Source organism: Oreochromis aureus, linkage group 7 (genome assembly GCF_013358895.1).
Source record: "Oreochromis aureus strain Israel breed Guangdong linkage group 7, ZZ_aureus, whole genome shotgun sequence".
NCBI lineage: Eukaryota > Metazoa > Chordata > Actinopteri > Cichliformes > Cichlidae > Oreochromis > Oreochromis aureus.
Window position 1 is genome coordinate 38,959,902 of NC_052948.1, and position 23,812 is coordinate 38,983,713.

The following is a 23,812-nucleotide window of genomic DNA, read 5'->3' on the forward strand; positions in this document are numbered from 1 at the left end:
ACCTACCAATAAATCAGTTATTAGTTGCATATGCTATAGTCTGGTTATTGAATGGGATATGCATGATGTAAGTTTTACAATGGGTATGGATATGGATGTTTGTTTTTAGGATTTGCACGTAAATTTGATTATATTATATTATGTTACTTGTATCTTGTGTCTCTGACATGTATCTGAATTTTATGGGTCAACTGATATCATATGTAGCTACCAAGAGATTGCAGATGAAAATCAGGTAGCAGCTTAAGCTGGGACAAGACATTTTTTCCCCAAATGTGATAGATGTTTCTTCTTGTGCATGTTCCCTCAGAAAATTAAAAAAAAATCAATCAAATGACTGTGGTGTGCTTTCATTTAGCACACTGTGTAATTATAGTTGGGCTGACACCTGTAAAGACGCAGATGTGGTCAGAAGGTTATAATCACTCATCATGGGTGTGATTGTCATGACAAGTCAGAGAATCAGAACCAGAATCAAACTTTATTAATCACAGAGTTTTTTTCCAGTGTGTAAAGATGGTACAGCAAACATCTTTAATGACTTCAACAAATTTGAATTTATTTAGTACTTTCTTGAATCCACACAGGGTCAAAATTATACATACATACTCACAATGAAATCTTTTAATTAGTGATGTTGTAATAAGTGACGTTCCTACATTGTGTTTTAACTTCACAAAGCCAAGGCCTATTAACTACTTCTCATTAGTGCAACAACTGGTAGTTTCTTTTTGGCAGCAGAAAAAGCACTCGCTGGATTGACTAATATTCAAAACAATGGGAAAGTCAGTGAAGATCTAAGAAGAAGAATTGTAGGTTTACACAAGTTAGGAAGGTCTCTTGGAGCCATCTGTAAACACGGGTCTGGAAGAAGACCCGAACTGTCCCCCTCAAATGAAAGGGGGACAGGATGTTCAGGATCAACACAGGGACTACCAAGGCTCAAGTCTGTGTCCACAGTGAGTTTCACACCGTAATGGACTGAGAGAGTGCCGACCAAGAAAGAAGCCCCTGCTCCAAAATGAACACCTTCAAGTTCGAAATGCATTCTTGGGAAAAGCTTTATGGTCAGACTAGAAAACAACTGAGCTTTTTGGCCACAGGTTTGGAGATGTAAAGGTAAAAACACTGTGCCAACTATCAAGTATGGTGGTGGTAGCATCATGCTCTGGAGATGTTTTACTACCAGTTGTACTGGTACACAAATTGGATGCAGTAATGAAAAGATAAGACTGCCTTCAAACTCTAGACTTCACCGCAACAAACCTGGCTTGGGAATGCATAAAGGAGGCTAACATTAAGCTTCTGGAACAGCTTTCCCAAAGCCCTAACCTCAACCCTACTGAAAATTTGTGGACTATGCTTAAAACCCAGGTCCATGCCAGAAAACCAATTTAAATGAACTCTATTAATTCTGCCAGAAATAATGTTCAACCATCTGACCAGTGGATACTGAAGCGTCTGGCTGAGGTGCAGCTTGCTAAGGAACATTTAACTAAATATTAGTGGAGGTGTATGTATATATTTGAACCTGTATGTATACTTTTTTATCCTGTTCAGATTAGAGAAAAATCCAAAACATATTCAAACTTGTGCACCCAATTCTTGTTTTTTAAAGTCATTAAAGTCTTATGTTATTCAGTAATTCTATCCTGGAAAAAGAACAGTTGGAATAAACCACAAAAAGCCTCAAACTGTGACATTCATGCTAAAGTTAGCAGGGACTTAACATACTTGGCTTATGATTGTTATGACTTACTGTTGAGGTGATGCTGTGGCCATCACTAGTCATCTGCATTGAGATTAGCAAAGGAGAGTCCTCATCACCCCATGCTACAGCCCTGTTGAAACACACACACACACACACACAACCATGATGTAATGTTACTGGCTCCTAAAGTAAGTCTGCATTTTTCTGAAAATAGTAGTTGACCTTCTTGAATCTGAATTGACTGGATTTCACATTGTTGTTTGTCCATCTTGTGGCGCCCATTAAGGAGCCAAAAATGTGGTACTTGTACCTCAAATAAGTAATTAGATCACAGCTTGAAAACGTGCGATATTTATAGGGCAAACAGTCTGCAGCGGGCAGGCAGCAGCTGTTACTGCCAGATTAAATCAGCATGTTAGTTTATCTTGGTAATGAAATAATAATATCATACATGAGTGAGTACCACAAGGGGAAATTCTCCTTTCTTACTTCCTTTTCATGAAAGGTCAAAAGTTGGATTCCAGCTACTGATGGACTTCCGGGACTGGTAAAGATCAAGACCTTTGTTCCTCCCGTTGAAAGAAATGCTGTTTACGTTTGCTGCTCTTAATTATGCCAATAAATAAAGCAATCTTAGTGAGTGCACTTTAAAAGTCAAAAAATTATCAAGGTTTAGAGTTATCGAGCATGAACCTTTGATGATCTTTGAACATCTGAGTCAGAAATTGCTCTTCACTTGCTATTAGATAGTGAGTTTGCCATTTTCTCGTGTTTTGCATATGTACGGTTCTTACCCCTTTTCTTTATATAGCAAACTTAATGCAACCCAAAGTTCTGTAGCAGTTGTAGTGCAAATAAGTAGTAAATCTGCAGTGTACCATGAGGGCCCCACTATCCCTACCCAAGCACTGTATATGATCATGTTTGGCACTGAGAGAGAAATAACAGATGGATGAGAGAAAAGAGTGCATAAACAGCCATAAAAGTATTCATTCTGGAAAAAAATGTTACATCATAGTTACATCTATCATGTTACTGCATCTGTGATAGATTGGCAAACTCTCCAGTGTGTATGACAGATAAACCCCAGATAAGGGAAAGAGGATTGATGGATGGATGGATGGATGGATGGATGGATGGATGGCTACATGCATTCTGGACAACAAATATCAACTTTATGGCCATGGAAAAAGTCTGGGGATGGCCAATTTATTTTTGGGCTCAGTGTCTGCAATCCCAACAAAAGTCAGTATCAACCCCTTACTGCTGTTGAGAAATATACCACTTTTACATCAAAGAAAATTGTGATTTGCCTTAAAAAACTAACAAGTTCTGCAGGGCTGGGGTCTGTATCCAGTGCTGTACCATTATTTTAGATTTTACTTTCTTTCTCAGTCACATTTCTTTTTGTTTTCAGTCAGTGTTTTGTGTTACTAACCAGAACTGCTTGGTTAGTTTAGGAAATGATGCTTCTGCAACATGAAGCACATGTTAGAGTTCCATTTTACATTTGGCTAAGATACCAGAGTAACAGCCCTGGGCTAAAAATATAGTAAAGAAAGAGGAGGAATCTCTGAGTCTCATAGCTGTTACTTTAAAACTAATACACTGTGGAGCATAGCTACAGCTAAGTGTGATACATTAGACATTTTTTCTTGTGACTGGATTCCCATTTAAATCTTTTTTATGTCAAACCAAAGAGGCAGACTTATCAGCTGATGTTGAGGTTAGGATTCATAAATATATTACACCAACTCAGGACAAAAGTACATACTATTTGTTTGTACAGTGTTTGCATACTATTTGACTGGAAATGACAAAAAAAATAAAAAATCTAAAAATACTTGGAGAATATGCTCTCACGTGTTACATTAAGCATCTGTTCATGAGGAACAACCTTTCATTGGCACAGTTGCCGATGCCTTATCAGCTTTAAGCACCTATTTCAACATGTGCTTTTCTGCCCTTTTATGATCCCTGTCCAAGCTTATTGCACTTGAGGGTCAGTATCATCACCTGACAGACTGTGAAAGCCAACGCTCCTGTCAACAGTACTTACTTCCTGTGGACAGATTACAGTTTACTGCATGCGATATCTGTGTATTATCCAGCTTTAAGTTGAAATTTGAACTTGTGTCAGTTCCTCTGTTGACTATAATAAGACACATCATGTAAATTTTAAAATTAATATTAATTTATTTCATCTGATTCACAATGAGTCTTAATCCTGGCTTTAAAAGTAAGTAAAGCTTTTCTAGTTCTGACCTGTCCAGACTTATGTATGTTTTGAACTTGTACATAACATTTACTAGACATGAAAAATATAGTGGCGCTGAACAAGTGGGCTGAAACAAAACAGAAGTGACAAGAAAAGTTCACAGTGTCTTTTATCAAATGCTCCACTTCCTTAAAGCAATCAGAGAGATAACATGATCCAGGTAGATTACACCACCTCCGCTGCATCCTGCTTAAGAGCATACAGTGCATACCATTTGTACTTACAAGAGCCAAGAAGTTTTTTGGGGGGTTTTCAAACACATAAGGGACTCGTGAGGATAGATTATTAAAAAAATAATGTTCCTGAATGGGTTGTTCAAGATATTGGGCAGTATTCACAGGCATATTTTTTTTAAATCCATGATTCCACAATCACTGTGTCTTTATTAAAAAAAAAAAAATGCAGTCATTGATTTGAAGTAACTTGCTAGTATGGCGTTGGACCCCCTGTTGCCTTCAACAGTGCCTTAATTTTTCATGACACAGGCGCTGGAAACATTCCTAAGAGCTTTTGGTCCATATTAACATGACAGCATCACACAGTTGCTGCAGATGTCTCTATCATGCATAGAATGCACCTCCCCTCCATCACAACCTAAAGGTGCTCTATTGCAGTGAGATCTTGTAACTGTAAAGCCCATCTGGACATGTTCAATAAACCAGTTTGAGATTGTTTGAGACTTCTGACATCAGAAGATAGGTACATTTTCTGGGGGCTCATAAAGAGACAGACACTGTCAACAACTACAGATACGCTTTTCCATTTTAATCAGCTGAAAGTGTGCCAACTAAATACCCCCCACACCATAACTTCACCGGCAGTCTGAACCATTGATAGTGCTTAACTTGTCAAACCAGGAAGCATTTTTTTTCAATCTTCTGTTTTTGCCTGTGTTAATTCTAGCCTCAGTTTCCCGTTCTTAGCTGACAAGAGCGGCACCCAGTGTGCTCTTCTGCTGCTTTGGGCAATCTGCTTCACAACTGATGTGTTGTGGGTTCAGAGACGGTTTTCTGCATTCCTTGATTGCAACAAATGATATTTTTAAGTTACTGGGTCATGTTGCTGAAATGTGATTGGCTGGTTAGATATGAGCAGTTGAACAGCTGTACCTAACAAAATGGCCGGTGTAAATCAAAACTGGGGCATTTCAGGCCGTAAAGCATAAATAATGAAATAAACGTCAACTATAGAGGCCCTGTAAAGCGTAGCTTTTCAAGAGAGAATACCTATAACCCTGCTTCTTTTCTCACAATCATACACCTGGCCAAATTCAACAGGTTCAAACAAGTATACTAAAACCTTTAGCTGGCACCCAGCTCATTAGACATCTGAGCACGTACTAGCTAAGCCGATTTTCCGTAATCTGTAGCAATTACAACACAAAACCACTGATTACAAACACAGTAAATATAGGTGAATGTCACGTTCCTGAAGGAATAATTCAGCTAAACAATGGTGCACAGATTGGATGGTGTTCAGCTTTACATTCAGCCCGTGTTCAATAGTCAGCTGAAACTTACTGATTATTGTTTGCATCTTAAATGGTGTTCACAGCAAACTAATCAGCATTTTTTCCTCTTTCAGCCACAAACACACTCATACGCTATCAACGCCACAACACCAAAACAAACACAACCCACCCTGCTAGTCGTTGCTCACTCAGTTACTCACATGTCGGAAATGAGAAAAATAGTTGCTTAATCTGGAATTTCCTACAAAGGGAGGAAAGGGAGAGGAGAGATGAGCCATATTTCTGACTGCAATTTTCTTGTATGATGTGAGTCCAGGGGGGTGTGTTTTCACAGCTCACCGTGTCCATTTCACATCTGACTGACAGCCAAACAGAACAGGATGAACTCTGGAAAGCAGAGAGCACGAAGGCACTAGATTGCTTTTATGTCTCCTTTTTATCTGCTGCATACTCAACAGTTGACAATGTTAACATTTATTTAATGTTAATATCACTGTCACTGCCATCATAGGCTCTGAGCCTAAATAAAAGGAATAAGGCAGGTAAACAGCGCACCATGTCTATTTATCTCAGTTGCTTTGGCTCAATAACAAAAAATGTGTCATTCCTACATTTGAGGAAATGTAATGCACGTGATTCTTTGTGGTCAAAATAGGTGAAGCCAGGAGACTGAGCATTTTAGAACATATTCAATTTATGGGCATGAAGGAGCTGCAAGGGTCAACATTTGATTACCCCCAACAACTTATCACTGGAAAAGGAAGAAGAGTAAGGATGTGTTGGAGAAAGACAACAGAATATAGAAATACAGAAAGACGAGGAAGAGTGCAGAGGACGGATGCAGCAAACAGTGCAAGGGAGAGCATTAGCTATGAGGACGATAAGAATTTGTGGCCAAACAAACAGAGGGTGACAAGATGTCCAGTGTTTTGTAACTGCAATATACTATCGCACCCAGCAGGGCGATATTTTGTTTCCAGAGTACGTGCTACTTTTTGTATCAATGATCTACTGTTTTGGGGGTTTTTTGTGCAGTACTGTGTAAATTTTTAGCTTTTTAAAAAATCTGTGACTGTAACAGTGTTGTTGTTGTTGTTGTTGTTTACTATACTGTGTGAAAATTAGAGGAAAAAAAGATCTCAGAAATCATTTTGGTTCAATTTTTGAATCAGTAACTGCTGATGGTGCGGTGTCAGCAGTGATGTGGACTCTGTACCAGCCTGTTGTGATGAAGCGAGAGCTCAGCGTAAAAGCGAAGCTGTCGAAAAAGAATGAGACTGGGGATATAAGTGGCAGAGTTTACTCTGAACGGTGACTGGACTCCTCAATCATCCTTGTCTCAGCCTTAGAGATGAGGGTGACGAGTTCGACCATGCAGAGTAGACCCGTTGGTTTACTCTGGTTCGGGCATCTGACCACGATGCCTGGAGGGATTACGCCTCTCGGCTGACTTGGGAACACCTTAAATTGTGCCCCAGACTTAGATAAGCAGTAGAAGATGGATGGCTAGATGGTGCACAAAAGAAAGAGCATTTCTCATTCCTCGTTTTTCCATTTGTTCTGAAGTAACTGGGCAACTGACTTAGTACAGCTGTTTGTGATTTACAAGAGCAATTTTATGTGGATCTGCTGGACATCCTCCTAAATAGGTAGACAAGTAACGCTAAGAGTAGAATAAATGGATGTCTTTGAATGTCAATACAATTTTTTTTTATCCTGCACATGGCTTCAAAATACACCAGAAGCGTTTTAGCTGCAGAGTGTTTAGATCTACATGTGATGTTTTTTTAAAAACTAAAGAAAGCTTCTTTATGCAGTTCCACAGAGCAAACTCCAGAGCTGAAAAAAGGTGGAAGCAGAAACAAAAAGCTACTGTTCCTTGGGGTGCCGCTTGAAGACTCCAAAAGGCAGTCAGCTGACTCATGTTAAAATGTCTAAATTTATAGCATTAAAAAGCATATTTAGAGCGCAGTAAAAAATATATAGTTTTGACTTTTATGGGTAGTTTGCCCCTCATAAAAACTCTGATTGGAGTGAGTTTTCATCAGCATTTTTAATGGATTATCTATATAAAATTCTGTCATTTTATTTTCCATTTAGTAGCACTAATTAGCCAGTATGAGTGTTTGTGTGTTCCCCTACGCAATTTCTGAGTGCAGCTTGCTAACCAAACCAGCTAGCATTAGCTGACAAATTAGCACTCCACCGTTTCATCCAAGCAAGGTAATTAAAGCCAAAATCGAGAGTTTAAAACCAACGACTGGCACTCATCTCTGTTTGTATGCTGTTCCTGCGTTTAACTTCCTGGCACCCCCAATTGCTTTGTGAAGCTCGATGTAGCTTCTGTTTAAAAAAAACAAAAAACAACACTTTTTTATTTTTAAGGGAGAAAAGCCACTTCTGAAATGCACTGTGCTACATGTGCTGGAACTCCAAGCATCATGTTGAGTGTGTACGATGAGTTGGTATATTGTAGTGTAGTGCTCAAGCTGAAAAGTCCACGCAGAAACAAAAAAGTTGGAGGGTCCACAGATGTCTGCGCAGACAAAATTTGCGTCACTCGGACTCGAAGTGAAGTGGGCTGTTTATGAGAGCACTCAAAGCACTTTTATATTACAACCCGCGTTCAACTATTCTGACACTCACACTTTGTTCCATGCACTTTAATTGCTTTATCTGTCTACACTCTGACAGTAATGGATGCACAATTCAGAACCTATCTTAAACATGTGCATTAGATGAGCCAGGGACCAGTAGACAAGACTTGTTGTAGTAACAGTACAGTAGTGTACTAGATAATATATAGGTAGGTATCAACAGACAAAACTCTGTTGGTTAGTTCAAAGTGAAGGATTGAGACAGACAGATTTGTGCTGAAATGGAAGAAGAAATAATCTAAAAAAAATCATGTGTGAGAAAAGGAAAATTAACTCAAAAATCAACCCAGTATCCAAGGGTGGTTTTGAGATGCAGGCACTGTGTGGCCTACAACATCACAGCACAGCTATACAGTACAAAATGAAGATAAATAAATATCACTTCATATACACGCACAACTTCAAACAGATCCACGTATCTCGATACAAACACCTCTTTATGTCTTAATAGATGTAGACTGTATAGATGCAGACAGAGGTTGAGTGATAAACAAAAACAAACAGGCAGACCCATGATGGTGGAGAACTGACTGACTCATCTGAACTGAGCTGAAATTAGAAGATGCTCACTCGCCATCTGGGTATCTTCCTGATCTGCTGGGCTGCACAAAGTGAAAAAAAATATGAATATCCAGATATCAAAGTCCACCAGGTTTGTGCTCCAGTCAAAGATATCCCTTAAAAGACACAGAATCACTTCTGTGATTCTTGATTTACGCTAACAGTCACTATTAAATGTGTGTAAATACTAAAACACCAGGTGTCAGGTGGGACGTAAATACTTCTCACATATTCTCACACCTCTGATTGTGAGCTGGTTGAATCGTTTGTGTGTGCCCATATGCACATTTGTTTGCTTGCTTGCATGTGGAGGAGCAGCCTCTCACTCCACTGCCGAGGACACGTATCATGATCTTCAGTCCTTCATCCTGCAGTTTTAATTGTTTGAGAGTAAGGTCTGAGTAAGCAAACTGCTGCTGGGGAGGCTTTTCTCACCACCTGAAGCTGTGGAGTGCAAGTTGTGGAAATACTAACAATAGCAAGAAAAGATTAGATCTGGCATCCATTATATTAATTCAGTCCCATATTACACATCCATAAATCTATAAAAAGATCATTTTGTTTCATCAGTTTTTCCAATTAAGTCATTTGTCTGTATCCAAATCCAGCCAAAGTGATTTGAACAGCGCTTACAGTATAAACGCCAACATGCCGGCCACCTACACACACACTCACACACTGTGCTGTAATCCTCTGTGCCACCCAGCTCCCCCCTCTCAATACTACTTGTGTGTGTCATAATAATTGGAAGAAAAATCTAAACTGGATAAATTCACACCCAGTCAGGAAAACAGGCATCATACATAAAAAATGACAGATAAAAAGTGAATATATTTTTGGATGAACGGTGCAAATCCACGGTGGATCCATTTTTGCTAGTTAATTAGTACTTTGGTGTTTTATTAGCAGTTACTCTGGGTATTGAGTGGCTTTGGGACCTGGTAACTCTGATTCTGGTGACCTAATTTAGCACTACCATATAAATGAGTTCCTCAGATTTACCCTCGGTTTTTTTTTTTCAAAATAAAAGCATAAAATAATGGCAAGTTTTAGGAAACTAATTAACTTTGGGCTGCTGGGAGGAAATAAGACACTGAGAGATCTACATGCTGTTGGTTTTGGGCTAACTGATGACAATAAAGAAATTCCAGTGTACCAACTTGCTTTTGTTTCCCTTGTGTTTCGTTGCACTGCTTTTGTTATGAGTCACTGTGCCAACTGCTTTGAGGACATTAGCTTTTACAGGCTATAAACTGTTTCAAAACAAAACTACTTCTGCAGTGGTATCATCATGCAAGCAGGCAGGAGGCATAGTCTGTGGTTTACTGGACCATTTTCAGCTAAATTATGACTAATACACATACTTTACACACAATCATTGCGAGAAGCTTGTGGCAGCTTCAGTGAGTATATGCGGATCTTCATAAATTCTGTCATCTAACGCTACAGTCACGCTATGCAAAACAGTGAATGGAGACTGCAGCAGAACGAAATTATTGCATCGATGTGCAATGAGTTTGCAGTCCGGTTTCCGTTGAAACGGTTGTTTTAGACACAGGAATCAGGTCTGTGACCTGTCACAGTCAGATGGTGAAATGGCAATGAAATGAAACCAATCTGAAATCAGTTTGTGATTGAATGTGCTCAAGGTGGCAATCACATGCAATCTGTTTGTGACCACAGAATGATTAACTGTGATAAACAGATGAAAATCGCAAATCTGTTGCCATTTACATACACAGGAATTCACATTAACTACTCAGAATGAACTGGTTCTTATATTGCGCTTTACTATTGTAACTAAGTGAGTACTGAAAGCGATTTATACAACATGCCTCATTGACACAAGCACTTTTTTCTGCCTGTGCTTTCTATCTAACAACAGCATCTCTGAGTTCAGTATTGTGCCCAAGATCAAAGGGATCAAACTACCAACCTGCTCTACCTCCTGAGCTACATACAGCCACTCCAATACTCGACTTCCAGCCAGAACCTCACAGGTTTGGCACAGCAATTCCTTCAAAATAGGTGGTTTAAAAATGACACAAACACATTTGCTTCTATATAGGATATAATCAATGTACAAAAAACTGGTAACCCATTGAACCAATTCTTGCATTATGAAAAGAAAGATTGCTGACAAGTTACGCTCACTCTAGTAAACTCACCCAGACTGAAGCAACCTTTATGAGTCAGACAGCAATTTGCAAAACTTCAAAAAGCTGTTTGACCCTGATTGGTGTGCAAGTACCTTGCAATCAAAAGCTGGTCACCCTAGTTACTTGCAATCAATCTACAACACCAAAGAAATCCAAGGCAATTTGTTCTCTAGTGTTACTGAAGTGTTACTGAGCCATTAAGAGACTCTTACAGGGGTCACACAACTACTGGCTCTTAATAGACTATTGAACTGTCAGATTTTCAGTGACCAGTCACAACACTGGCATCTTTGGAACTATCAAGAGTCACAATTTTCCTTTTGTTAGAGAGCTATAAACTAAATGGACCTCCTGACTTTTAAACTATAACATACTATGCTATACAGCACTAGTATACAGTACCCAGTTCTTCAGAAATTCAGAAAGAAACAAAAATCTGTATAATATTTCACTTTTACACAAACAGATTAATTACTGTATTAGTCACCTAAAGCAACTGAAACCAGTCAAACAGGAAAAAGACGGACACATTCCAGACTGGTTGGATCTAGTCTAGCCAGAATCAACATCTCAAACTAGGCTCCAATGTTAGGTAGCAATTTAGAGACAACTGCAGTAAATCAAATCCAACGCATACTCCACTCACTAGCTTCTTTCTCTGTTAACAAAAGCTCTGAAGATGTAGCACTGATGTCAGAACAGGACAGTTGGTCTGGTATTTTTATAACCAGCTGACATCCAGAGACAATTCGCTTTTTGCTTTTTTTAAAATTTAACATTGCACTTAGCAGCCAAAAATAAGAGGATCGCTAAATTGTTAGAATATCAACTACAGCTGAAAACAGATGAACTCCACTGATAACTATATTTACATGTTTCACAAAAACTAAGCTCTCAGTCAACTTTCAGTTCTCAGTTGATTTACATTCATTTGAGAGCACACAGTTCTTCTCTTTGATTTCAGAAGTACACTGTAAAGCATTGGAGCACAATTACAACACTCAAATTAACATCTATATGCGATTCTGATATTCTAGTAATATTCTAATATTCAAACCCTGTCCTCACAGCGATCCCCTAAATCACACACTAGTGTGCTACATGCATGACTGGAACAGGCTGCAAGTCTAAGCACATGGAGTGTGTATTGTGGATAAAGCTATGTGGGTAATGGGTTGTGAGCGAGTAATCGAGCGTGCTCGTCACAATCAGCATGCAAGCTCAGAAATTAAGAGGGAAGAATGGACAATGAGTAAATAATACAGTACAATGTGCAACATGTAAGCATGCATGCACAGAGGCTGTGTGGGAAAGGCAGGCAGGCTGTGGAAATCAAACATCAACCAAGTGCCATCACCTACTTTGGGCCTCCCCGTGGATTTAGTTAGTTTTTCTCAGAGCGCTAGTGTCGACTTCACACTTACAAGACACTCAAGGAAACTATTATGCAATAAAAGGAATAACAATACCAAGAAAATCATCTTCTTATAAAAAAATTAGACCAAATTAAAATTAGAAGTGATAAAGGAAACAACTATTTAAAAGTCATGCTGAATGACATTAATTCAAGCATGTTTAATGTTTTACTTTGCTTTGCATGGCCTTCTTTTCAACAGAGGTCCATTTATTGAAGCTGAACTCCTATCTGATGGTCCACTTGAAGTTCTTCTTTAACGAAATTTTACTGCGATAATATTTAACTGAAAAACCGATATCATCAGCTGTATACATGACCAAGAATAGACGCATGTGACATGCTGTTTCCGAGTAACTTTGCATCACTGTACAGAATAAATAGTCTCATTGAATTTTTCTTGGAAACACACACACAGACAAACACATACATCCAATACACAATGATAACTTTCACCCTGTCTCCCTGATGTGCAATAGTACCAAGTGCAATTTTCCCAATATAACAAAGTATTTTATTCCATTTGTATCTATTGTATATAGTATTTTATTCTATCTTATCTTATCTTATTCTATTCTATTCTTTTTTCTTTTTTTCTTAATTTTCACTGCTCTTAACTTTGTGCCGTGACCAAAAAATTTCCCACGGGTGGGACTAATAAAGGTTTATCTTATCTCTTATCTTAAAATAAAAAGAAGACATTTTTCCAGTAATGAAACTCTACCCTGTTTTGTAGTCACAGGATTCTTTTACTAGGCATTTTAATCACAAATCTGACATTTAATTCTTGTTGCACCAAACACGAGGCTCATGCTCAGATTTCACTTCTGCACAGCAGATTATTATCTGCTTTAGAAGCTCACTCACCTAGATTAGTATCTGATAACAGTCAAATGTGGAAATGATGACCATGTTCGGTTGTCACTGGAGCGTGACAACCAAACATCAGTGACCAGGGATGTAGCTCAATCGTTTACTTAGTGTAGGGTACTTTTAGGCAGTCTTCAGAACACTAATCAGCTGTCAGCAGTGTCATTCACACGCATGTCTAATAAGTCACCATTATTTATTGGTTTATCACCATATATAACATGTTAAGTAATACGGAGAGACCAGTATTACTATGCTACTTACTATGCTGATGCTAGTTCAAATGTAGCCAGTGGAAGCTTTTTGTTTTTCAACCCAGACAACAATAAGCAAAGTCAAACAACTTGTGTTTACTGGCTGTAAAAATGCAAAAGCATTTCCAGTTTTTATTAGCAGTACAGCAAAACAAAGAACTTACAGTATATCTGTGTTGACAGTAGTCTGTTTACTATAGCACATATTACGATAAGCTATCTTTGTCAATAAACTGAGATGCAAAAGACGGATATGGGTGAGGTAACACTGATAATGAATGAGTCCTGGTTCATGCTGGGAATCAGGCTAATGAGTTGGCATTTGTACAGATGGCCTAAATTTAGCCTGAAGGCGGTGGCTTTTTCCTACATGTCTGTAGAGAGTGGCTAATAAGGACAGTAGAGCAGGTGATGGGAGAGCCAGGAAACTAACTATTTCTGGGACCTTAAAATATTAAAATCTTGTTTGACTGCTAGAAGGTCACTCCAGTTCACTCACTGTCTCTAAACACTATCCTGTTTCATCTACCTGATTCACCTTAAGACACCCATACCTGCAATCTGGTCAAGGCTTTCAGTCTGCTGGCTGCTGTCCAGCGCTGGATTTGCGCCTCCCTTAGGAGTGTGAGTTTTCTTCTAATATAAAAAATGAGATCATTTGTTTTTACCTGGATTTATAATTTTGGTACCATATGTTATCTAAAATTTACTTTATGTTCCTATACCAGATGCTACCAGAGGATACAGGATTGGGAGTATTTGGTCTTAAAAACAGACAATGATGCTCTAGTGGTCCTTATTTTTGAAGCCACGTCAAGTTCGTTTATTACTAGAGACTGGAATTAAACAATGGCTAAAGCATCCTGTGTGCAAACACTGTACAGTCGGATGAAAAAGAAAGTTCCTCACAGGACTTTATGTAGTCTTGTGAGAAAGTATATATACAATAACTACTTCCATAAGAATTAAGGGGGTGGAAAGGAGCAAGGTACTGATCACCAAATCCACGTGATTAACTGATCATCAGCAAATGTGAGCACCTCTATCAAAACAGAAGCTTTGGGAGGTTGCTAGTCTGGAGCATTCAGGTGTGTGTTAACACAATGCACAGTCTTCCCAGAAGTGGATTTCCCAGCAAATTCACCACAAGTTCAGACTTTGCAATGCTCACAGAAACTAGACACATTAAAGATACATCTCAAAATCTTATCTGATGAAAAACAAGCACACTACATCATCATAGATACCTTATACCCACTGTCACCATTATTTGGGTTTGGAAAATTTCTCAAAGAAGTTCTTTGATCAACCTTCAGAGCCCTACTTGCACTCACTGAGATGCTAGTTCAAGTGCAGTCAGTGGAAGCTCTTTTTCCAACACCACACAACAATAAACAAAGTCAACTGACGTGTGATTTGGGCTTGCTTAGCAGCCACGGGATCTGTGCATCTTGCAGTCACTGCAGTCGACCATGTCAACATTCTAGAGTCAAATGTGAGGCCATCTCTCCGAGAGCTAAAGGTTGGCTGAAACCAAGTCATGCAACAGGGCAATGATCCCAAGCACAACAGCGACTCTACAACAGAATGGCTGAAAAAAAGAAGAATCATGGTGTTGCAATGGCCCCCACAATGTAAGAGACTAACAAAGTCACACAGAAAACTATTACTAAACTATACTCAGGGTGGTTCTACACTACAATCTACTGGATCTTGGCATTTTACAATAAATAAAGGCATGCCAATAAACCACGTCAGTATTTGGCACCTTGATATGAATATCAGTTCCCAGTGTGGACTCAGTGAAGATGTATCTGACGCCCTTACTTTCAAGCAGCGTGAAGCATTATGACGCTTCATACTGACCCACATTATCAAACACATCCCCTCCCTCAAATCGGGAAATACCTCAAGTGAGATCATCAAACAAAACCCTGCTTGGCAAATCCAGTGTAACATTAAAAACAACCTGCTGCCCTCATAAAAAGTCACAAAGTGATTTACTAAACTGCACTCAACATACTCCACTGACAAAGACTTTCCCACAATAAAAGGCACATAAACATGATTAAACACCCTCACAAAACTTTTATAGTAGCAGTAGCTGTTGGTTAGGTTTTACAAAGTTGATCAAAAGAATTGTGTGCAGAAAGCTTCTCCAACCCTGTCGTGAAGCAAGAAATGTGATTACACTCAGTGTCAGCATTTTTAAAACTCTTCCTTTCAACATTTTTTACACAAATTGCCCACTAGGTTATGTTATGGTTATGACTATTGCTTATCACACATCTGTGAAAGTAGGTAGGCTCTGGTCTTTATAAAAGTTAGACCTGCCTCCACCACCCAGACCTTCCTACCACCTCACATCAGATCTACTTTCTGTAGATACTGGGCTGAATGTTCGTCATTTACATAAGCACATAATCTGCTTTTGTTTTAAATTACTGCCTGGGAGGCTTTTAGAAAGTCCGCTTTTCATGTCTTTTAAAAAAAATTCCTGTTCTTAATTCTCTCTCGTTAACAAAGGCACACAGACACACACTTTGTGTAACCAGCGCAGTGTATCAGAACACTCATTTTACTGTAGAGCGCTATTACATTGTTTACAGTCAATTAAAAGCTTAATCAAGTGAAGAGCAGCCTCCAGTAGCTGCAGTCCATTCAGTAGATGGTGTGTGTATTTGAGTCCAGACTCAAGTAGATCTATATGCATGCATGGGTCATGTTGTTGTTATATAGCAGCAAAGGAGAAATTAGTGCATCACCTCTGTGATGAAATGTCACTGATTAGCTCCCTGTTTCTTAGTAACTGAACAACATTTGACCTTTTCATGTGTCCCAACACAGGCACCGAAACTTCAATGTCCCCTCATTAAGCACATCGAGTGCATGTTTACTCATCCATACACTAAAGCTGACGCACCTCTAAGTCAAATAATAGATGTTAGGTCATAAAACATGCGATCAGCGGTGACCAAGAAGAAGAAGAAGTTCCCCTGCATGAACTTACAGCAAAATGAAGAAGAAGAAGAAGAAGAAGGGTGGCATACTAAATGTTAGAAGCTAATTCACAAGAAAATAGTACACAGCAAGTTGAGGAAACAAATAGATTCTCAGAGCATGTGTATGGGTGAAGAATCAAGATGGGGAAAAAAATAGCTGTGGCCTCATTTTTTTTTTTTGTGCTCACAAACAGGTTTTAAGCTGCAAAAAAATTATAATTCATGACACTGCATGGTGATCAGGCATGAATCAAGGAGTGACAGACAGGCTACTGAAATCATAAATGCATCTTCTTTCATGATGGAGACAGGATTGGTTACTTTGTCACTCACATAGTCTATTCCCACAATGTGCCAATCACTCAGCTTGACAGTACGGATAAGAAAATGCAAGCTGATGAGGCAAGTCTCTCCTTTGGGTGTATAAGTGGAAAAATACGAGAAAAAAAAGCAGCTGAAGGTAAACGGATGATGAATACATGTAAAAAACTAAAAAACAAAAACAAAAACAAACAGCTGTGGAGGCACAACTTGTTCAAACATTCTTTTTGGCTAAAAAACGTGTGGGAAAATTATAATTCATGATAAGCAGTGGTATTCACACAAGAGTCAGGTACTTATAGAGAGGCTTAGATTCAAATTAAAATCCATTTTAAGGCTGGAGACAGGATTAGGCTACTTGGCTGGTCAAGCAATCCTGCAAGATGTCAGTCAGTGTGATAACGGTGATAAGAAAATGCAAAACAAGAACATCAAAATAAGAAAAAAAAAAAAAGTTTAAATTTGCGTTGTTCTCTTTGTTATTATTATTGATTTATTAATGTTTGCTTGCTCTCGACAGTAGGTGTGTGTGAAGTTGCAGTGAGCACACGGTATCCCTCTTTCTCTTTGTCAAACTTTTAAAAAATGTTCATGTGAGGCTCTTACCTGTGTCGGGCTCCACGCCTCCCTCGCGCACAGTCAAATATTCCCCCTCTGCGCGTGTATTCCCCTTACATTCCTACTGACATGACAGAAGTGTGAAAGCTGCTGCGAGCCCGGCGAGTCTGATCCGCACGGGCTGCAGATGAGTGACTGACCTCCTCCTGTCCCACCGAGAGAGAGAGGGTGAGAGAGAGAGAGAGAGGGAGAGAGAGGCGGGATGATCGTTGCCGCCATCGCGTGGGAAAGGTGGAACTGCATGCTATAGTACAGCTGCGGGTGACCAACTGGCCCACTTCATGTGAGAGTGGACATCATATTTTATCTCTCTGTCCCACATAATTAGAAGATACTTCACATTTGCAGTGGTCAAAAGCCTTCACTGTATGTCATGAATGCTTCTAAAGTCAGGCTTTTAACTCAGCTGATGTGACGAAAGCAGGTTAACCTCTTTTCACACCCGACGGGAAGGGGCGTTTCTACGTTTTTTTTAGATCGGGTGGCACGGGGGGCAAGAACGAGAATATTTAATCACAAACAAAATCAGACGTGAAAAAAAAACAGTAGTGCAGCAAATATACGAAACATACTTGGATATATGTTTTTCAAAGTGGATGAGAAAATGCAGTAAAGTTTACAGTCTTGTGCAGCTCAGTGCTGAGGTGTTTGATGAAAATATTTAATCAAACACCTCACCACTGAGTTTTACCTTAAGTTTTTCAGATTCAAATGAAAAAAGTGATTCTGTGTTGCGTCTGGGTTAGGGTTATATATCACATTTTTGTCACTTGATTTTTGGTGCATCATTGCATCCTGGTACCTTACATTTCCCTTTACCCTCTCACACACACACAAACTTGCACACATGTCATCATTTACATACACACTACTGCTTAACGACACACACAACCATTAACTGATCCCTGGTCTCCTTACTGTTCGGAGACCTTACTGTGGATCTTGTTCACCGTTTCTCTCATCAAGTTCACTGAATGAACTTGAGTGACCCCTAACTGTCCCATTACATTTTTTCATCCCATAAAAAGTTATTGTGCCCATGGTAGTCAGTGGTTTGCCTGCTTATATATCCCACTACTCCGTGCTCTCAAAATGTGAACACAGAGGTTCTCCCTGTGACCCCGATCCCTCTTCACCACACCTGATCCAAATGTAATGTTGACCAGTTAGCTGAACTTGGTGACTGCCCGTGATGTAAAACGAGTTCGACATCCCTGGACTAATCCGTCTGTACAACGTCAATTTAAATTACGGGCAACACCTGAACGCATCATTCTCTGGTGCAGGTGGGCACTTTGAGGTACCTCAGAGAAAACAGAAACAACATTAAGCTAGCAAGAGTTCGCAAGGTCGCTCGTGTGGATAGTCACAGATAAATAAGGAATTAGTTCGGACCTTGACCTAGTTTTAAAAAGCTGAGAGTTCCTGGTGTTCTGACAGCCATTTACAAGCCAAACAGAAGATAAGCGTCGTTGCACTCAGATTCTGAATGTCTAAACTACCAGGAAATACAGGTGTATCGCTGCTCGGGGACAAGTCCCTGGACCCGGTGAGCTTCTGCCAGCAGAGGATCGAAAAACACCGGAGCAGAATGTTTCTGTGCCGCCTAATGAACAGACCGACATCCTTTATCTGCTCCGTGCAAGGGATGAGAGAGCTGCTGTGTGGTACAGTGTTTAAACACTTGCTCTTATACGACACATAGTTCGACTTTGCTTCCACAGTCAAAGGGATATATGGAAAGAAATTCCCTCGGGTAGGCCATGGGAGAGACTCGGGATAGTATTGGGGGAAAATATTATTATTATAGAAGTATAATTGTTTTTACCTTTACAAATGATTTAAATATTTGCACTTCAATAAATTACTCATATTATATTGCACACTTTAAATGAGGATAGGGCCTATTCGGTGACCAAAATATACCGAGAGAGAGAGGAAATAGATTTTTTTTAAAGTGTTAATGTTAACACACTGTATTTATTTGTGATTTTGATTTTTTAATACATGACTTACTGGAGATTAAAGGTTTATAATTTAAATTTTAAAGCACATGCTAGCGGTAGGAATTTGTGTAAACAAATTTAGTCCCCTAAATACAAATATCTCCAACCTTAATTTAATCGTTTCTTCCTCTCTTCACATTTAAACAGTTTAAATATCCCATGGCATGATTTATTCAACTTATGCATCGTGATGTGATGATATTTTTGTTATGCTGTAAAATAGGAATGAGATCACAGATGCACTCATGAGGAAAAGCAGAGATTTTCCATGCATGTCCCGCTTTGTGTTTAGTACAAATGAACCAAAGTGTGACGTGGACGTTTGATTGAAGAGTATGCAGTGATGTTATGTGATGTGTTTCAGAGAAGACCAGTTTGTTTCTTAAGGATCCAACTGACTTGATGACAAACATGTATGGTGACACCATTGTTACTACTAATGGTAAACACTCACACACATACAAGATGGCCCACACTTAAAGTACAGTCTGAGTATCAGTTTTCCCTTCCCTACTCCACATGTTTCAAATACAAGCAAAAAACTTTGCAAATAGTGACTTGCATTGGTATATTTTAGGTGAGGAGGCATGCCTTCTCCGCCTGTCACTTACCACCCTCTTTACAGGAAGCTGTTTGGGATCGTGGAGTGATTATATCACAAGGTAATCATAATATTGTTACAACAGTAATTCATGTATTGTATAGCTGGAGGATGCCTCTGACTGAAGTTTGGGTTGTCACAGTGGCGGCAGAAATAATTGCACAGATATATGTGACGCAACTGCAAACCTTTCACTGCTGCAGCAGTTGAAATGTGTCCATCCATGTCAAAGGTTTCTCTTCCAAGAGCTGAGTCCCTGTTTGTTTGAGAAAAAACAGCTCTTTACAAAAAATCAGTTGTACTTTTACTTAAGACTAAAATATGTCTGTGCTTGTGTGTTTGTGTCTATGTAGTGTATGTGAGCGCTGTCTGAAGGACCTCTCTGTCAGGTAACACTTACAGCAGTTATATCCACACATATTTACCATTTTCACGGGTATATTTATGTGTATTAATGTAGCTCAAAGAATACAAAAAGATTTACAACAAGTATTGTTTCACAATAACTAAAAGGTGACACTCTTTGATAAGCAAGAGTAAAGTTAGGTCATAAGTATTTTTACTGTGTACGTAGTCCTTTATTTCAGAGGCTCAAAATTAATCAGACAAATTACTGACAAGCAGTTTGATGGCCAGGTGAGGCATGTTCCCTTGTTGTTTCATGTTGTTTTCTTGACTAACAGAATATCTTTTGAATTTACATTTTAGCTTTTCACTGGAAGTGTCAATAGGATGTTTAAAGAGATGTGAATGTAAGTGAAGGGGGCCATCGTTAGGCTAAAAAAATCAACATAAATCTATCAGAGTGATAGTGAAAATGCAAAGCAAAAAACTTCAAGATTGTCTAAATCAACAATCTAGCACTTTATTAAAAAGGATCGCACAGCTCAGCTACACTAAGAGATCTTAAAAAAGAACTAAGGTGTAGCATCACAAATTATTACCTTGTTTAAGAAAAAAATCACTTAAGAAATAAGAAATCTGGAGAAGATAGGTGTATCAGTCTCATGTGTGCAATCAGTGGATGCCATCATGAATATAAATACAGAAGGTTCACCATAAGGTGCAAACCACTAGTTACACTCAGGAACAAGAAGATTAAAGTAGAGTTTGCCAGAAAACTAAAAGAGCCTGTACAGTTCTGGGGAAAAAGTCTTTGGACAGATGAAATCCAGATTAACTTGAAGGGAAGAGGAAATTATGGAGAAGGAGAGAAACATCTCCTGATCTGAAGGAGACATCACCTGTCAACATGGTGGAGATGATGTTGTGGCATGAAGCTGACACCAGTGTAACCAGGTCACTCGTGTTTGTTGATGATGTTTATAGAAGGAGCAAGATGAATTGTGAAGGGCACAGAGCAATGATGCAGAACTGATCAGACAGTGCTTTACAGTACAAATGGATAATGACTCAAAGCCAACTGCAAAAACAACTCAAGAGTTTATCAAGGCCAAGCCACTGAAAGAAAAAGAAAGGAAGAAGAATCTTTGTAATAAAAACTACGTTAGTGTATCTGATTACTTTAGCCTCTGAAAATGGGAGACTGTGTATAAAAATGTCTGCAATAACTAAACACTCATATTGAACCCCTTGAAGTAAAGCTGAAGGTCTGCACTTCAGTCACATCTTGATTGTTTCACTGCAAACACACTGTGGTGATGTACAGATACAGTGTACACCGCCCACCGCAGATGTCATTCACACAACCACAATGACAATATTTTGTCCAAACACACCCAACCTAACTGTGAAACCAAAGCTGTGAAGATGAATATCACCATGTGAAAAAAGTACAGAAGTTTTTTTTTAAATGTAGTTGATAGGACACTAAAATATAAATGTCCAATTTTTATAATATTCCTGCAGATGTTGGTTTTTATTATTTTCATACATACATAGAAACACATCATAAAGCTGTATATCAGTATTTCTTGAAGTCACTTGCTTAAATTGCAGTCACCATGTTTTAGGGTTTGGCCGCCCCTCCCTGAGCCTGGTTCTGCTGGAGGTTTCTTCCTGTTAAATGGGAGTTTTTCCTTCCCACTGACACCAAAGCACTTGCTCATAAGGGCTCATCTGATCGTTCAGTTCTCTGTCGTATTACTGTAGGGTCTACCTTACAATATAGAGCACCTTGAGGCAACTGTTATCGTGTTTTGGCGCTGTATGAATAAAGTTGAATTGAATAATTTAATTGAATAAACTCATCAATGTGTCTCCGATTGTATACTTGTGTGTGTTTGTGTAGTGGTCAGCCAGAGAGTGTGTACTCTGTTTTAAGTCTCTGGGGACAGAGCTGGTGTTGGGCCTTTTTCTGAACGTACGAGCTGAGGAGCAACCTGAACTTTTCCAGGAAATCAGTCAGCTATGCACCCAGCACTGGCATGGTAGGGGCATGCAGATAAATCATGCACACATTTTTTATTTTAATTTTTTTGCAGCCCTTTTCCTTGATGTTCTTTCTGCAACTTCTTTTTTATTTAAATATGTCACTAAGAAGTGATCAATCTTAACACCTCTGGTAATGTTAAAACATGACAATTTCTCAGTCTTTTTTTGGCAACTTCAAGTTTTGTGCAATACATTATTTCAACATCTCCAACTTCCTCTTTCATTCTGGGACCGCACACATTCATCTTTGTGTTTCTGACTCTTTTGTTCTGCGCCTTCTGGCCTCCTCCCCCTCACCCTGCAGGCCTGATCTCTGCTCCAGTAAATGTGAAGGTTCCTATGTGGTCGTCGGGTTTCTCCATTGCCCTGGATGCCAGGAACAAACTGATGGACATCATCAAAGATAAACTGGAGAATGACAAAGAGGGGTGAGACTGCACACACCTCAGCTCATCTGCCACTGCTGCTTTCACAAAAACGAATTTTTCTCAATTAAATAGCTACATTTCTATCCTGATTGTTTGTGCATGTTTTATATCAAGACAGATATGTTTTATATGTTTTGTATTCCACTTTCTGTTCCGCTTGTCTCTGAATAATGCTGCACAAATAAACTTGACTTGACTGAAATTAAATGATGTATAAATCTCTCCTTTCAAACATAAATCAGACTCTAGTGGAGGCCTTGGGTCTATACTGATGCTCTGATTTGTTTTAAGTGACCCTTGATTAATCATCCTTTCTCCTTCTTTTCTGTCTCTGCGGCCCTCTCCAGTTTTGTTGGCTCTCTCGGTTCTTTGCCGCTGCCTGACTCAAGTTCTGCAGCCCAGCACCTGCTGTTGTTCATTTCAGCGCTGATCCCGAAAGCCCTGGCGTCTCTGCTCACCTCCTTCACATTGGCACTGGGTGGGAATGAACAGGTACACAAATACAGGAGAAGAGTTTACAATAAAAAGAGAGAATGTTGGTGTTACCCAACTTTTTATATCTTTTTGTAAAGGCAGTGATTATTATTCTTTCACGTTTATTCAACAACTGCAGGAAAAGCAACCATAAATGTGCAGGAGGAATCCACGGTAGTAAACAGGCCACTCACAAAAGCTGTGGGTAGCATTGACGCAACATTTAGCTACTTTTCCAGGGAGGTGTGTGTCAGGTCAGGCATAGCTTATAGTGTATGTTACAGTGTAGTGTTTCAGAAGGGTTTTTGGTTACAGTGTTCCTACGGCGTAGATTTAACACTGAAGTATAAAATCCCCGTTAAGCTGTCTGTCTTAGTGCCTCATAAAATACTAACAGTGATCAAACCAAGCCGGTGTTAGGGTAGAAATGGAGTCCACCAATCACAGTGTCAAGAAGGACTCAAAAATGCTCAACACATTCTCGAAAATGCAGTTTACACAGGGACAAAAAACCAAACCTGAAGCTAATGTTAGCCAGCTAGCTGCGATGTTTGGTAGCCATTTGTACACATCAACATGCAGTGGTCTAAGGA

At 39.2% G+C, this 23,812-nt stretch overlaps 2 protein-coding genes across 9 annotated transcripts in view; one reads left to right on the forward strand and one right to left on the reverse strand.

Annotated features, from left to right (window-relative positions):
- The window catches only part of si:dkey-247m21.3 (5-hydroxytryptamine receptor 4), a 53,260-nt gene extending 35,801 nt beyond the window's left edge, over positions 1-17,459 (reverse strand). For all 3 annotated transcript variants that reach the window (XR_005613545.1, XM_039614145.1, XM_039614144.1), the window contains exons 1-2: positions 17,305-17,459; positions 1,760-1,841 (exon numbers count right to left, since the gene is read on the reverse strand). Coding sequence is in view for 2 of the 3 variants with exons in the window: in XM_039614145.1 (XP_039470079.1) it covers positions 1,760-1,782 (23 nt within the window). In the remaining variant the exon portion in view is untranslated. The remainder of the gene's footprint in view (positions 1-1,759; positions 1,842-17,304) is intronic.
- Positions 17,460-18,611: 1,152 nt separating this feature from the next.
- LOC116324950 (putative cytochrome P450 120) overlaps positions 18,612-23,812 on the forward strand; it is a 57,557-nt gene continuing 52,356 nt past the window's right edge. For 3 of the 6 annotated variants that reach the window (XM_039615406.1, XM_039615405.1, XM_039615407.1), the window contains exons 1-5: positions 18,612-19,984; positions 20,277-20,312; positions 22,175-22,313; positions 22,622-22,745; positions 23,093-23,237. In XM_039615406.1, coding sequence (XP_039471340.1) covers positions 22,657-22,745; positions 23,093-23,237 — 234 coding nt within the window. In that variant the 5' untranslated portion in view covers positions 18,612-19,984; positions 20,277-20,312; positions 22,175-22,313; positions 22,622-22,656. Of the gene's footprint in view, positions 19,985-20,276; positions 20,313-22,174; positions 22,314-22,621; positions 22,746-23,092; positions 23,238-23,812 lie in introns of those variants that run through there. The other 3 variants (XM_039615403.1, XM_039615404.1, XM_039615408.1) reach the window with 3 other exon arrangements.